The 13,848-nt window shown below is 35.3% G+C and overlaps 1 protein-coding gene across 1 annotated transcript in view; it reads left to right on the top strand.

Moving 5' to 3' along the window:
• The window catches only part of ADGRV1 (adhesion G protein-coupled receptor V1), a gene marked incomplete at its 5' end in the record, with an annotated part of 249,459 nt that overhangs the window by 125,007 nt on the left and 110,604 nt on the right, over positions 1-13,848 (top strand). The window contains 7 exons of the mRNA XM_083351665.1: positions 553-798; positions 4,220-4,627; positions 5,161-5,345; positions 5,703-5,949; positions 8,456-8,595; positions 9,871-10,031; positions 11,089-11,189. Coding sequence (XP_083207791.1) covers positions 553-798; positions 4,220-4,627; positions 5,161-5,345; positions 5,703-5,949; positions 8,456-8,595; positions 9,871-10,031; positions 11,089-11,189 — 1,488 coding nt within the window. The remainder of the gene's footprint in view (positions 1-552; positions 799-4,219; positions 4,628-5,160; positions 5,346-5,702; positions 5,950-8,455; positions 8,596-9,870; positions 10,032-11,088; positions 11,190-13,848) is intronic.

Genomic DNA, 13,848 nt, shown 5'->3' with positions numbered 1-13,848 from the left:
CAGCAGTGGGAATCTGTCCACTAATCAGGTTTTGTGTAGAACATCGGAAAATTATAGGATTTTAGACATATATTTTAGATACTTGTTCCTTCTTAAGTAGCATTTATATTCCAAAGATCAATAATTTTAGAGATAACTATAGATAGCATAAAAGAGATTTTAAAAAAATTCTTTCACAAATTTGAAGAGAACAAATTTTCTAATTTTTCTATGTACTTAGAAAAAATATGAAAAGTTATCAATTGTACTTGAAACAAGTTTGGAAAAAATTAAATTAATTAATATTTTTTTTTCCATTGAAGAGTTCATTTATACATGTGTACTTTCCTAGAATAGCTTTTAATGATTCACAAACAAATTATATGAATGATAGCAGGATTTCTATCCAGATTCCAAGTAACAGTTTTTATAAGGCCAAACACATAGTCCTATGATTTGGAAAGCTCGCTGCACAAAATATAGCAAAATTATACTAGGGAACATTTTTTTAAATTACATATTTCCTTTAAATGGAAAATGTGCAGTCATTTGATTGTCTGTTTTGATTATCAGATTGCTGAATCTGAGATCTGTTTTTTTGTGGAACTCTATGACGTGGGGGAAGGAGCAGCTTTAAACGAGAGTGCCAGATTTACACACATTATAATTCTGGAGAGTGATTCTGTGCAGAAGGATCTCATCTACTTTGCTGTGGGTTCTCGTCTGGCTGTGGCCCATATGAAAACCACTTCAATTAGACTCCAAGTGGTTAGAGATTCTGGTACAGCATTTGCTATCTCAGTTGACTACAGAACTCAGGTAAGATGGGCACATGAGTATATCTTCAGTATATCTGGATGTCATCTGATGAAATGAGCTGCAGCTCACAATAACTAATGCCTTTTAATTAAATTATACTAGACTTCCAATTTTTCACATGAGTATATATTTGGTGATGCCCTTGTTTCTTCTCTAATTAAAAAAATCTCTCATACAAAGTATTTTCATATTTATTCTTTGCTGAATAGTTGCAAATTAGAATAGTGGTTTGTAATAGCCTGATAACTTTTTCTCTTCCTAAATGTTAGATAGATATTTTGCTCTGAAACAAATCAAAGGCATATTTATTTAATAAATGTTTGCCTAAAGGCTAGTTTACCTCTTTTATTCATAGGGAAAAATAGTGCCCATTTGAAATTCCAGAAATTACAATTGAAATCAGTAAGCTGGAGATTTCATCTAACAATGGCTGTTCTTTGAAAACTTGGTGCACATATAGTTGTTTGGATTTAGGAGAAGTGATTTCAAAACCTTCCAGCAAAATTACTAATTTAATTTATAAAATAGTCATTATCTTATGGCAGATGACTGAGGATGTCTTATGAGTGAACAACAAAAACTGAAAAATAATTATGAATGGGAATTGAATGAAAAAAAAATAATTGCAAAGTTATTTTGTTCAGAATAAGTGAGGACATGTGTCACAGTGGGTCAACTCCCTCTTTCTAAATTAGGAGGTTGCAAAAGATGCGGTGGCTCAGTGGGTTAGGATGCTGACCTTGTCGATCAGAAGGTTGGCAGTTTGGCGGGTTGAATCCCGAGTGCCGCGTAACAGAGTGAGCGCCTGTTACTCGTCCCAGCTACTGCCAACCTAGCAGTTCGAAAGCACGTAAAAATGCAAGTAGAAAAATAGGGACCACTACGGTGGGAAGGTAACAGAGTTCCGTGCGCCTTTGGCATCTAGTCATGCCGGCCACATGACCATGGAGATGTCCTCGGACAAGCGCTGGCTCTTCGGCTTTGAAACGGAGATGAGCATCAGCCCCTAGAGTTGGAAATGACTAGCATGCATGTGCGGGGGAAACTTTACCTTTAAAAACTCTCTAGCATGGTAGCAAATAGATGCAGAAAAAAATGCTGTCATCTGATGGTTGTCTGTTTTTGTGCAGCTAGGTATGGTAGCTAATTCAGTTTGGATTTCCATGATGGAGTCTCCAGGTGACAATGTAAAACAGAATTAGAGTTTGTTAAAAGCCTATGTTTTTCCTTTCTTATCTTAATTGAAGTTACTCTGTCTTTGACTATTGAACTAATCATTGGTCCTTTGTGAATTAACTGCTTTTTGCTTTTGCCAGTTCCTCCACCCAAATGGAAGAGGTGGTGTCTCATTTAAAATATCCAGGAGAAATTTTTTTCTAGCTTCCTTGCTAATTCATCACTGTAAAACTTTTAGACAAGGATTAGGTTAGCAATCTTGTTTAACTGAAACCTAGGATATAGATTGAAAATTGACAAGCCAGTACAGGTTTTAGGTGGGTTTTTTTTTAATATACCCAGATATTCCTAAAAATTATTCCAGTACTGAGAAAGAACTAAATCTGGATTCAAATAAAATATAAAAATGCTGTAATATCGAAACTCACAAACAATAGAATGGTCAGAAAACATGATATTACATGGCACTTCCTGGAATTCATTTCTTTGAAGCATTCCTGTGTTTGGCTAAATCCCTTTATACTTACCAAAATCAGGGACATCTATACTAAAATGCAGATAATCAGTTAAAGAGGCAAGATGCCCATTCAGCAAGGTACCTCTCCCTACATCTTTCTATATGTTGCAGTATTATTTTGGTATGCTATCTTCCATCATTATCATTTCAAGGCCTTTTTCATTTTGTTATCACACTTAGTCCTCTAAGTGTTAGGCTTTCTCCTTCAGTCTGATCTTGACTCTCAGATCTTTGTGGATGTTAGATAGCATTAGTTATTTACCTGACACTTCAAGTTGTGTTTTCTTCCATCTTATCTGTATTTCATATGGCCATTAATAGAGCCAGTGTGGATACTTGACATAATGATCAGGCTATATAATTTCAAGGTCCTTGTGTCTTTTTTTTGTCAAGAATTGAAATAATTGAAAGAGTTGTCATTTTAATAAACTGCAGAGAGAAATTGTATTAACACCTCTGCATTTTCCTCTTCACACTGCATAACCCTAGTGGCAATTCTATGGCAAGTGTGTTGCTTTTTCTGTATTCCTCTTTGGAGATATATTGTCACTAGGATTAAATCGGGAGCTTTTCTGGCTGAACATTGGTAATTAAATATAGCTATCTATATCTAGATAGGTAAAGTATTCAAGATTTTTATTAGAGTTAATAAATTATTCTACATATGTCAAATACAGGCTTTTGTCACAGAAAACCACCTTCCATGGTATCCCATAGAGGAAATAACCAAACAAAAAGATAAATAATCCCTGGCTTGGAATCTTTGCAAGCTGAGCTTATTGAAGGCTTTAGACCTAATCATTCAAAATGCCAGAGCACAAAATTAAGTAACCAGTATGTAGAGGACAAGAATATATAGTACATAATTCAGCTGAGTTTATGTATACATAAATTCAGCTGAATTATGTGCTTTCTCCTCTTATCTCCTCTTATCTCCTGGCCAGTTGTTCTTGATGATTATAAGTTAATAACTATTAAACTATTATAATGTATTACGAACTATATTTTACCTAGGTGCATGTGCACTACAAATATGCCAACTGAACATAAGCATGAATATGTAATGGAAATCTTAGGGTGTAGATATAGGTTGACTCTGCTTAGTTGCTGCAGCATGAGGTGCCATTCTGAGCTGGTAAATGACCTCCATGTTGCTAATTCAGGAAATTTCCCTTGATCACTATTGGGCAAGTGACTAGCTGCTGAGTAGCTAGTAATGCCCTATGATAATACAGATAGTTGATAAACTGGTGAAAAATAACAACTGTGTATGTTTATAAAATATGGTTCCAGCCTTCTTTTGCTCACGTCCTGCCTACTGAAGGGCAGATAATTTAAAAATACAGACATATCATCTAGGTATCAAATTCAGTCTTCATCTCTTGCCTGCCAAAAATGATGCCTAAAGCAGTTTATTTTAGGCATCGCTTTCTCCTTGGAATAAATACTGCTCTGTTAGTGAAACCATAGGAGTAGCTAGTTCTTAAATCATTTTACCAACCATTGTGGACAATTTAAAATTTTGAAAATTCTCTCACTTGGTGATACAGCATTTTTTTTTTGCCAGAATAGATCTGGGCTAGATATATGGGATTCTAGAACACAATGTTACAGAGTCTCTATCGCTTACTGAAGTCTTTAGAAATGTTGATAGTTTGAAGCAAATTTGTTCTTACAAATTGCAACATTATTATTTTTTTGACTAGACATTTATTTCCTGATTTCCAGGAGCTGTTGAGACCTGAACCTTTTGGTCGTGTAATCATATCTCCTGCCATTTCCGGACAAGATTTTATTGCATCTGAAGGAACATTGTCTTTTGAATCTGGACAGAGAAGTGCTCTACTGAGTATAATACTCATCCCAAAGAGTGGATATCTGAATTTATTTCCTAAGCGCTTCCAAGTTATGCTGTTCAATCCTATAGGTGGTGCCAGAATTGATAGCATCTATGGTATTGCCAACATCACCGTTGTCTCTGATTCAAACTCCCAAGCAATCTGGAGTCTGACCAATCAGTTGTTTCAACCACTTGATGATATTATTTTAAATCCAATCCTCCAGCATTTAAATATCCAAGTAGTCACAGAAAATACAGAAGAGCAACTTGCCGCTGTGATGCATATCATAGATAAGGTCCATATCTTGTTCTCCCTTCTGCAATAGTTAAATAATTTCTTTGAATTATTTAATAATTTCTTAGAATTAGGAAATCTTAATCTCATTTTTTTCTTTGAGAAATGAAGCCAGAATGGTAAAAGCTTTGACCCAATGATTGCTTTGTTCTAAAAAATAGAAATTGTCTGCATTATTGTATATAGGATCCATAAGCAGTATTTGCTTACTTAGATGAAAGTTACTCACCCAAATGAGTAACTGAACTGAAGTGGAATGAGCAGATGATATACAATGTCAGTGTTAAATTCCAATAGATTGATCATGACATAAACTATCTTCACTATGTATTCAAGATTAGTCCTCCATGAAGTTTTAGATATGGCTATTATGTAGGGGAAGAGCTCTATTGAAATCAATGGCAGTTACTCTCAGTGATTATTAAGGATGCTTTTATTTTATGTTTGAAATGCTAAACTCATCAATTATTCCAGTATAAAAGAATTAAAACATTTTAGACACTGAACATTTTTTAAAATCTTTTGCTTCTCAAGGTAATATCTGAAGGAGAAATACAGGCACTCACTGATCAAAACAGAAATCTTTTGTATGAAATCCTCTGTGCACTAGCTAATCCCAAACGTAAGGATACTCGAGGCTATAGCTTCCTTGCCGATATTACTGAGAAATTTGCTTTTTCTCTTCCTGTGGGTGAAAAGTGTGGCTCACAGGGTGAAAGGTATGGCATTTTCTACATATATACTGAGTTCATGTTAAAATGATATAAATGTTAAAGATTAGTTGCAGGTCTGTGTATGTATCTTGGTATGCAAATAAGCAAATTGTTCAATATATCTAATATCCCATGAAGTGAATCCTTTAGCATTCAAGATCAGGATCACTTTTTTTTTACACTTAAATGTTGAACTAAAGTCTGAAGATATTACTAATAAATTAATATTTGATATATTATTCATTTTGTTGCCGGTGAGCCAATACATTAATATGAGCAGCCATGAGCATCTACTGCACATTTTTCCTTGCAGATAGTAATTTTCTGATTACTTAGCTTGTTGTTACTGTTCTTGTTTAACAGAGGAAAAACCATCTTTGACCATTGCCCTTATATTGTAATCACATCCCATCACTGGTATCCACAACAAATCAATGGGCATAGATTTGATGGAAAAGATGGGGATTTCATTAGAGTTCCTGACCATTTATTGGAAGTTTCTGCTTCATCCCATTCTAATGATGCAACCTGTAGGTTTATTCAAGTCACTGAATATAGTAGCCAACAATGGTTTACAGCAGATGGTAGAGGAATTGCCCTAAAGAATAAGGTAATCTGTGAACCTATGTATTAGATCAATATCCTGTGAGTTTTGTTTAATTAGATGTCAGAGTTCCTTATGTGGTTGTTCCAGTCATCTTACATCCAAGTACTCATTTTTTTATTTATTTTACTACTCTTATAAAATGGGATTGCTTTTGTTTCATTTATGACGTATTGGGTTTAAAAATATTTTAATGTAATTTCATCTGAATCAGCAGCCATATTAGTAGCATATTGCTGTATTTTTTTAATTTTAATGGCTTCTCATATGGTAGTTCATAACATCAAGTACATAGAAAGTAGTAGGAATATTTGCTTATAGTTGGTAAACAAATATGATTTGGCAGGGCTTTTTTTCTCATAGAATGCTCAGAAAGGAGTTCCGGCACCTTTTTTGGATGGAACCTTGTAGCGTAGGCAAGGCGGGTTGTATGACATGTGTGAGTTCCGGCACCTTTTTCTTTTACAAAAAAAGCACTGTGATTTGGATAGAATACCAAAGAAAACTGTTGCTAGATGAACATTATTCTCAAAGAAAAGATTGAGCATGCATCTTTTTAATCCTGCTATACCTTGATTCTCATTATTTGTATAATGGCTTTTCACTGTCTCATAGCATTCTGGGCCTATCTTAGTGTTGCAAGAGAATCTGCTGCCAGAATCTGTAAGGCAGTTTCACAGATGATTAGGGAGCCATTTCTTTCTACTGACCTAGCGATCAGTTTTTACAACCTCAACTACTCAGTCAGAGACACATTTATGAACATTATCAGATAAAAACTATTGTTGAGGAAATGCTAGATTCTGATTTTGAGTTCAATGAGTGATTGTGTGGATTTTTAATGAGATATGTACATGAACATCTATTGACTGTCTTAAAACATTTTACTGGAAAAATAATTAATTGATTTGTACAATTTAGGATGATGCAGGAAAATATGTGATTCAGAATACCCATAGGAATGCACCTGTCAGGAACACCTTAAAACATCTGTGTTCTCTGGGTTTGCATAACTGATCTCTGCAGCTGTCATACTATTCTAAGAAAAGACACATTTGATTCAATGTGTTTTTGATAAATGCCATATGGATGCCATCCATATCTTGAAACACATTCCTTCCTTGGAATCCAAAGTGCTATCCAGACTTAACAGAATTACTTTCATGCTTCTTATTTCAGGGAGAATCCATGTATGTACATAATTATAGCAACGAAAACTTTTAGGAATGTAAAAGGATGCAATCAACAGTTGGACTATTGCAAGTTTTTATACATGAAGCTACCCTTGAAAACCCTTCGGAAGCTGCATCTGATTAAGCATGTGGCAGCTTGGATTGTTATGGCATGCCTAAGTTCGCTTATCTAACATATGCATGGCTACAGCTGTGTTAGCTATCAGTTTCCAAACATAATTCAAGGTGCTTTTCAAAAACCATAGATAGCTTACAGCAGGCATGTCAAACTTGCAACATCACGTGTTGTCGCGCGACGTATCAGAACTTTTCCCCATTGCCAAAAATGGGGTGGGCGCGGTTTCTCTGTGACACTCTGGCCCACGGGCTGGCAGTTTGACACCCCTGGCTTAGAGCCTCAGGAGCTGCCTGCTGCAAGGGGAATCACCCTATCTACTGGTAGTAAGATCAGGGAGAAAAAGGTAGATTAAAGAAATGGCATCTTCAGGGACTTCATTCTCAAGTCTTCTCAGTGATGGCCGTCTTCACAGGACTGTTCCATCTCTGTTAATTTCAAAGAGCATTAAACATAGCTCTTCTGGAGATAGATAGACTAGATGGAATATTGACTGCCCACAGACTATGAGTTCTTTTTATTGATGTTGGAAGAATTTTTCTTGGGTTTTTGATTTTTTGTTGTTGTTGTTATTTCTAAGTTTTTAACCTTATGAATTTAAAGGTGGTAAGCTGCCCAGAATCTTAGTAAATAAATAAATAGTTTAAATTATATGATTTTACGCTTTCCTAATTTATATATTTCTTAAGATTCTGAAGATTGCATTCTTAAAATGAACTAATAATATTAAAGAAAACTGGTTCTGTAATATGGCATCCATAAGATATGGGTTCAAATTTTCTTGGTATATTCTCTGAGGTGGAATTTGGGCCTCTCTTTTAGAAAGCAGATCCATCTCTTCAGAAAAGCAAATCTTTGCATTGTGAAGTTATAGTCACCGTATCTTTGGAAGGATAAAGGGGATGTATTTCAAACTGATACCTAATAGACAGTGCTTTTTTTGTAAAAGAAAAAGGTGCCGGAACTCACACATGTCATACAACCCGCCTTGCCTACCCTACAATGTTCCATCCAAAAAAGGTGCCGGAACTCCGTTCTGAGCGTTCTATGACAAAAAAAGCCCTGCTAATAGAGATTTGTAATCTTTTAAAAGGTGTTACTGCTTGAAATAAGATAGATTTGAATATTTAGTGCAAAATAATAATCAGGAATCAAGAATCATGAATATTTTAAAAGCAAAAAATGTCTATCTTTCCCATTTCAGGTTTTTTCAATGAGCTTGAAGGGACAAAGTCCAGTTCAGCTAAAAGATAATAATCAGGTCATCTATCGGATTTATTCAACAGACAGTCATATAATCCCTCATAAGTCTTTGTGTCTTCTTTGGAATCAGATTGCTGAAAGGTATATTTTTAATTCCTTGTGTGCTTGTCAATCACACAAACACATACATATATTTGTTATATGCTGCTATGTGGATGTAAACTGAAAGAAGGTGTTACATAGAGGATGTGAGTGTACTCACTGCATCTGTTGGTACTTCTTTAAAGAAGCTGTGCCTTTTCCTGGGCTCATACAATTCTCAGAGTTCCAAGAACATATGGTGGTGCTGACAGGGTGAAACAAGTTTATTGGCGCCTATAATGCCTTCTCCTTTTGAATTTGAATTTTATTGAATTTATATACCGCCCTTTCCCGTAGGACTCAGGGCGGTTTACAGGGCATATAAAACATCAATACAAAAATTAAGAGCAATTAAAAAAAGATTAAACTAAATCCCTGAAAAAATATAAAACATATAAAACCCCAGTTAAAACCCCAATTAAAACTCAGCCTGGGCCGGAAAGCTCGAAGAGCCAGGTCTTCAGGTCTCGGCAAAATGATCGAAGGTCGGGGGCAGTCCTAAGCTCCACGGGAAGCTGGTTCCAAAGGGCAGGCGCCCCCACAGAGAAGGCCCTCCCCCTGGGTGTTATCCGCCGGCATTCTTTTACCGGTGGCACCCTGAGAAGGCCCTCCCTGTGGGAGCGCACAGGACGAAGGGAGCTTGATGCCGGCAGCAGGTGTTCCCTCAGATATCCTGGACCCAAGACATTTAGGGCTTTATAGGTCATCACCACTCCTTAATGTGTTACAGGTCTTGAACAAATGCCTTCTACATGGCTACTATATAAATTCAGGGAAAGGTGGAGTTTCATTAACAAGACACAATCAGGTTTCTGCTTTGGTCTGAAAATGTAGACATAGACATGTAATGGTTCCTGTATATAGTGATTTATATATTTTTTTAAATCCCGATCAAGTTTTGACATGTTAACACAGTTAAATTCCATATGTTTGAGTTAATCTATGGTGCGTTGGTTGATAACCTACTGAGAAAATCTGTTTTAGACTTAGGTCTCAGAAGTCTCCTACACCCTCATGAAACTATGCTTTCCCATAAAGTTTGGCATCGATCTGATTAAATTCTAAACTTTGTCTTGATTTTATATTCCTTGTGGCCAATCATGCATTATTCTAGCTAATAAATTCCACAACACAAGGAACTATATTCTGGTTTACGAAAGCATTTTGGTTCTGTTATAGATCAACACAATTCTTATAATGTTTGTTTACATTTTTGACATTATTGATCAAGTTGAAAAATAACAAATTAACTGCCAATATTTTTTTCCTCTATAGTTGGCTGTCTAATACTCAATTCTGTAAGCTGATGGATGATTCCTCCAATTACGTGGAATGCTCTTGTTCACACATGTCAGTTTATGCAGCTAGTGCACAGACAGACAGCTTCTCTTCTTACAATGAAGCTTTCTTTTCTTCTGGTTTCATCTGTATTTCTGGTCAGTTATGTTACAGTATTGTTGATTTGTGTACTGATTTAAAAAAAATATTGGACATTCTTTTAGAAAATCACTGTGTAAGTAAGGAATATAAGGAAAGTTTAGAGAGCTATTTTAGACATGCACAGTGAAGATGCTGACCCACATTTTTTACTCCAATTTCTTTTTGCTTTTAAAAGATGATAGAGAATGAACTCCTATGATTCCAACTCTTCTTTCGATCTATCAAAATAATTGTGATTGTTTGAAACCTCACCAAAATAAATTGTATTTAATGATAATATCCTCAAAGAAGACCTTACCTTAATCAAGAGAAAATGCAAATAAAAGAATTTTATTTCCTTTAGTTATTAGTCAAGGAAGTCTCAATTGATATACCTTATTCCAGCTAATTAGAATTTACTTCTCTCTAAGTAGTTAAAAGTGGATAACTTTTGCCCAAAGATTACTGCTCAAATTTCTAATTTTATTTCTATACACTTAGGGCACATTCACACATTATATTTTAGTTAGGGTATTTAATATTTAGATGTTTATTTAAGATAATTATATTTGACATATGTAATATATCCTAGAAGGATAATAGTACAAAAGTGATTGAAATTCATAAAAAATGGAATTTGTTTAGTTACTATACCATTGTTCTTCCAGAAGTAGACAAATAGCTTATTAAATTAAATAGTTCTGTGTTATATAGTTACTTCAATATATAGTCCTACAGGTTATGAATCCCAGAAGAGAAATATTTTATAAGGTATTTGTGAATGCAATAAAAGTACTTAGAAACAGGAGAAGTCAAGAACATCCACTGAGCTGCAACTGGTGGCAGAAATGATTAACATTACAGTTTTGCAACTTAAACTTTGCCTTTTTTATGCTTGCATTGTGACATTGCTTTGTGGCATTATGACCTTCTATTGTACATCATGACCTCAGGTTGTTACCATTTGGCCAAAACCTTGTCTTGCTGTGGATACCTTGGACTGCAATTTATGAAATGATCTGAATCATTTGGCTAATTGAGTAATTGAATTCTACTTTTGTTTGGTTAAAACAGGCTTCATCTTGGTTATATTTTCATATTTCTTATGTACCAGAACATCAATGTTTGCTGCTAAACTCCTCACTCATATGATGGTTGCCTGCTTGGGTACTCAGGTAGGAACATGTTTAATTTAATATAAAGCTTTCTATAGCCATATTATCCCATGTCCTAGTTTACACCCAGTTTCATCCTATATACAGAATAATAGAGTTAGAAGGGACCTTGGAGGTCTTCTACTCCAACCCCCTGCTCAAGCAGGAGACCGTATGCCATTCCGTACAAATGGCTGTTCAATCATTTCTTTAAAACCTTCAGTGATGGAACACCCACAACTTCTGGAGGCAAGCCTTTTTTTTTTGGTTAACTGTTCTCACTGTCAGGCAATTTCTTCTTAGTTCTAGGTTGCTTCTCTTCTTTAAAGTTTCCATCAGTTACTACTTCTGTCCTCAGGTGCTTTGGAGAAGAGGTTTTCTGGTGGGATAGAATGATCTCCAGAAAAATGTAATGCCAGCGAACTGAGGGGTTCCTCTTATCTCAGGAGCAAGGAGCATCAATATAGAAGTGGAGAATTAATGATAATTAGATAAATTTTAGATAATAATTTATCAGCCATATGATATAGACCAGATTAAGAAGCAAACACCATACCATTTTATTAGAACAGCTACAGTATAGTAACAGAATCACGGAAAGTCTGAATGTGCTTTCCTACCGTCCTCTTCTATCTTCATGAGAATTAATGTGGTGGGAAGGGAAAAAAAAGTCTGAGGTTTTTGTAAACTAATTTCTTGGCCTGGACTCAAGCCTCATTTATCTAAATGTTGCCTTGGAAATTGATCTTCCCTCTGTCCTTCAAGGCCATCATCTTTATTCACTACAAATAGTGAATACGGATCTCTGTTTTTTTCTGACATTATATCTTAATATGTTCAGAGACCTCTTGTCAGGGACTTGCATTTGGTGGGTCCCAGGGGGGGGTGCCTCTCTGCTGTGGCACTTGCTGTATGAAACGTTCTCCTCCTAAAACTCAGGTTAGCTCCATCCTTGCTATCATTCAGGGAGGCCCACAAAACCTGGTTATCTCACCAATCCTGGGGATCTGAGGAAACCACAGATACTTTATACTCTCTTCCTGTGGGTTGTATATTTTATTTTTATAGTATTTTTCAGTGTAAATCATTTTTATATTTTATAATACTTTTTAATATGTTTGCTGTTTTGTTGATTATTCTATCCACTCAGAGTCATTTTTGTGACGTAGGAGGCCATATATATGTGATTAATAAATAAATAGTGTAAAGACCATCTCTCTCTCTCTCTCTCTCTCTAATACACACACACACACACACAATTGCATTTACCTCTAGGAACTGATCAAGGGCAAATTCATTTCTGAAATGTGTAGATATGTGTGTGTGTGTGTGTACGCGCACGCGCACACACACACACACACACACACACACACACACATCTACACATTTCAGAAATGAATTTGCCCTTGATTAGTTCCTAGAGGTAAATGCAATTGCTTGTTGAAGTCACATTTTCAAATGTTTAAAACAACAACATTTTCTACAGCTGTGCTCAAGGTCAGTGATATTCACTTGGGAAAAGCAAGGAGAAACCACAGGAACAATATCTTTCTAATCAGAAGGAGAATGAGCAGTATACCTTTGAACATACCACCAAACATTTCCATCTTGTGTCAAAAGTGCGATTTAAAGTGTCATTTCTGAAATTCTTCAGGCTCAGTACAATTATTTCCTTACTTAGATAGGTTACATAGATATTAGCTATTGAAACCAGCAGGTGGCAGTGAAATCTTCCCCTGATGTCTTAGAAATCTATTTTCCTAGTTAAATGTTTGATTGAGGCAATATACAGAATACTACATTACAAAGGCTTAGTTGTTCCTTGAGATTATGTAAGTTGGTTAAATTGCGCAAAAACTATATGATTTGATTGTGGATGAACAAAGGGTAATATTTCATAGATTATAAATTCTCCTTTATTTGAATTCTAATGTGGATACATTTTTGTGTCCTCTATATGCTCCTTCAAGCTTTCATACTTAAAAGAAGATGGTTTATAATAGCTTAGTAAGCTCATCAACTTCATTTTCTAATTTTGAGTTATTAACATTATATGAATATCATCTGAAATAAACAGTTCTGTTTATTTATTATTTTTACCATAATGCTCCATTTGTTTACGAACAGTTTTGGAGCTGTTGTCATGCAAAAGCATGTCACTTGTAAAAATGGTTTTCTATAAAGGGCATGGAAGAAGCATGAAAATAATGCAAGATAATTCAATACACCTGAGTGAGTTTGTTTGTTTGTTTCCATCTACCCACCCTCCACCTGTTTTGTGTTGGATTTATCTATTTATTTATTCTTCAAATTTCTGCAGCTATCCATTTCACAAAACAAATGACTCTGGGCAGCATGCAACTAAAAATTGTAAATAATTAACAATCATTATTATTTAAAACATTAAAAACTATAAGCAAAGCTAAAAAATAATGGGTGATGTCCATCATTTTTACATGGCTAAATCAAACGATAAGAAAAACTGTAAGAAAACCTAATGGAGCATAACTGTTTAGCATTTCTATTGCCCAGTTGGTTACCAGATATAATGGTTTGTGAGAACAAATTTGAGAGGCAGGGGGAAGAGCCATAGCCTAGACCAGGGGTAGGCAACCTCGGCTCTTTTATGACTCGTGGACTTCAACTCCCAGAATTCCTGAGCCAGTCCACGAGTCATAAA

Source organism: Vipera ursinii (assembly GCF_947247035.1).
Source record: "Vipera ursinii genome assembly, chromosome: 2".
NCBI classification, from domain to species: Eukaryota; Metazoa; Chordata; class Lepidosauria; order Squamata; family Viperidae; genus Vipera; species Vipera ursinii.
Note: the sequence above shows the minus strand (reverse complement) of the source record. Positions and strands in the feature narration are given on the sequence as shown.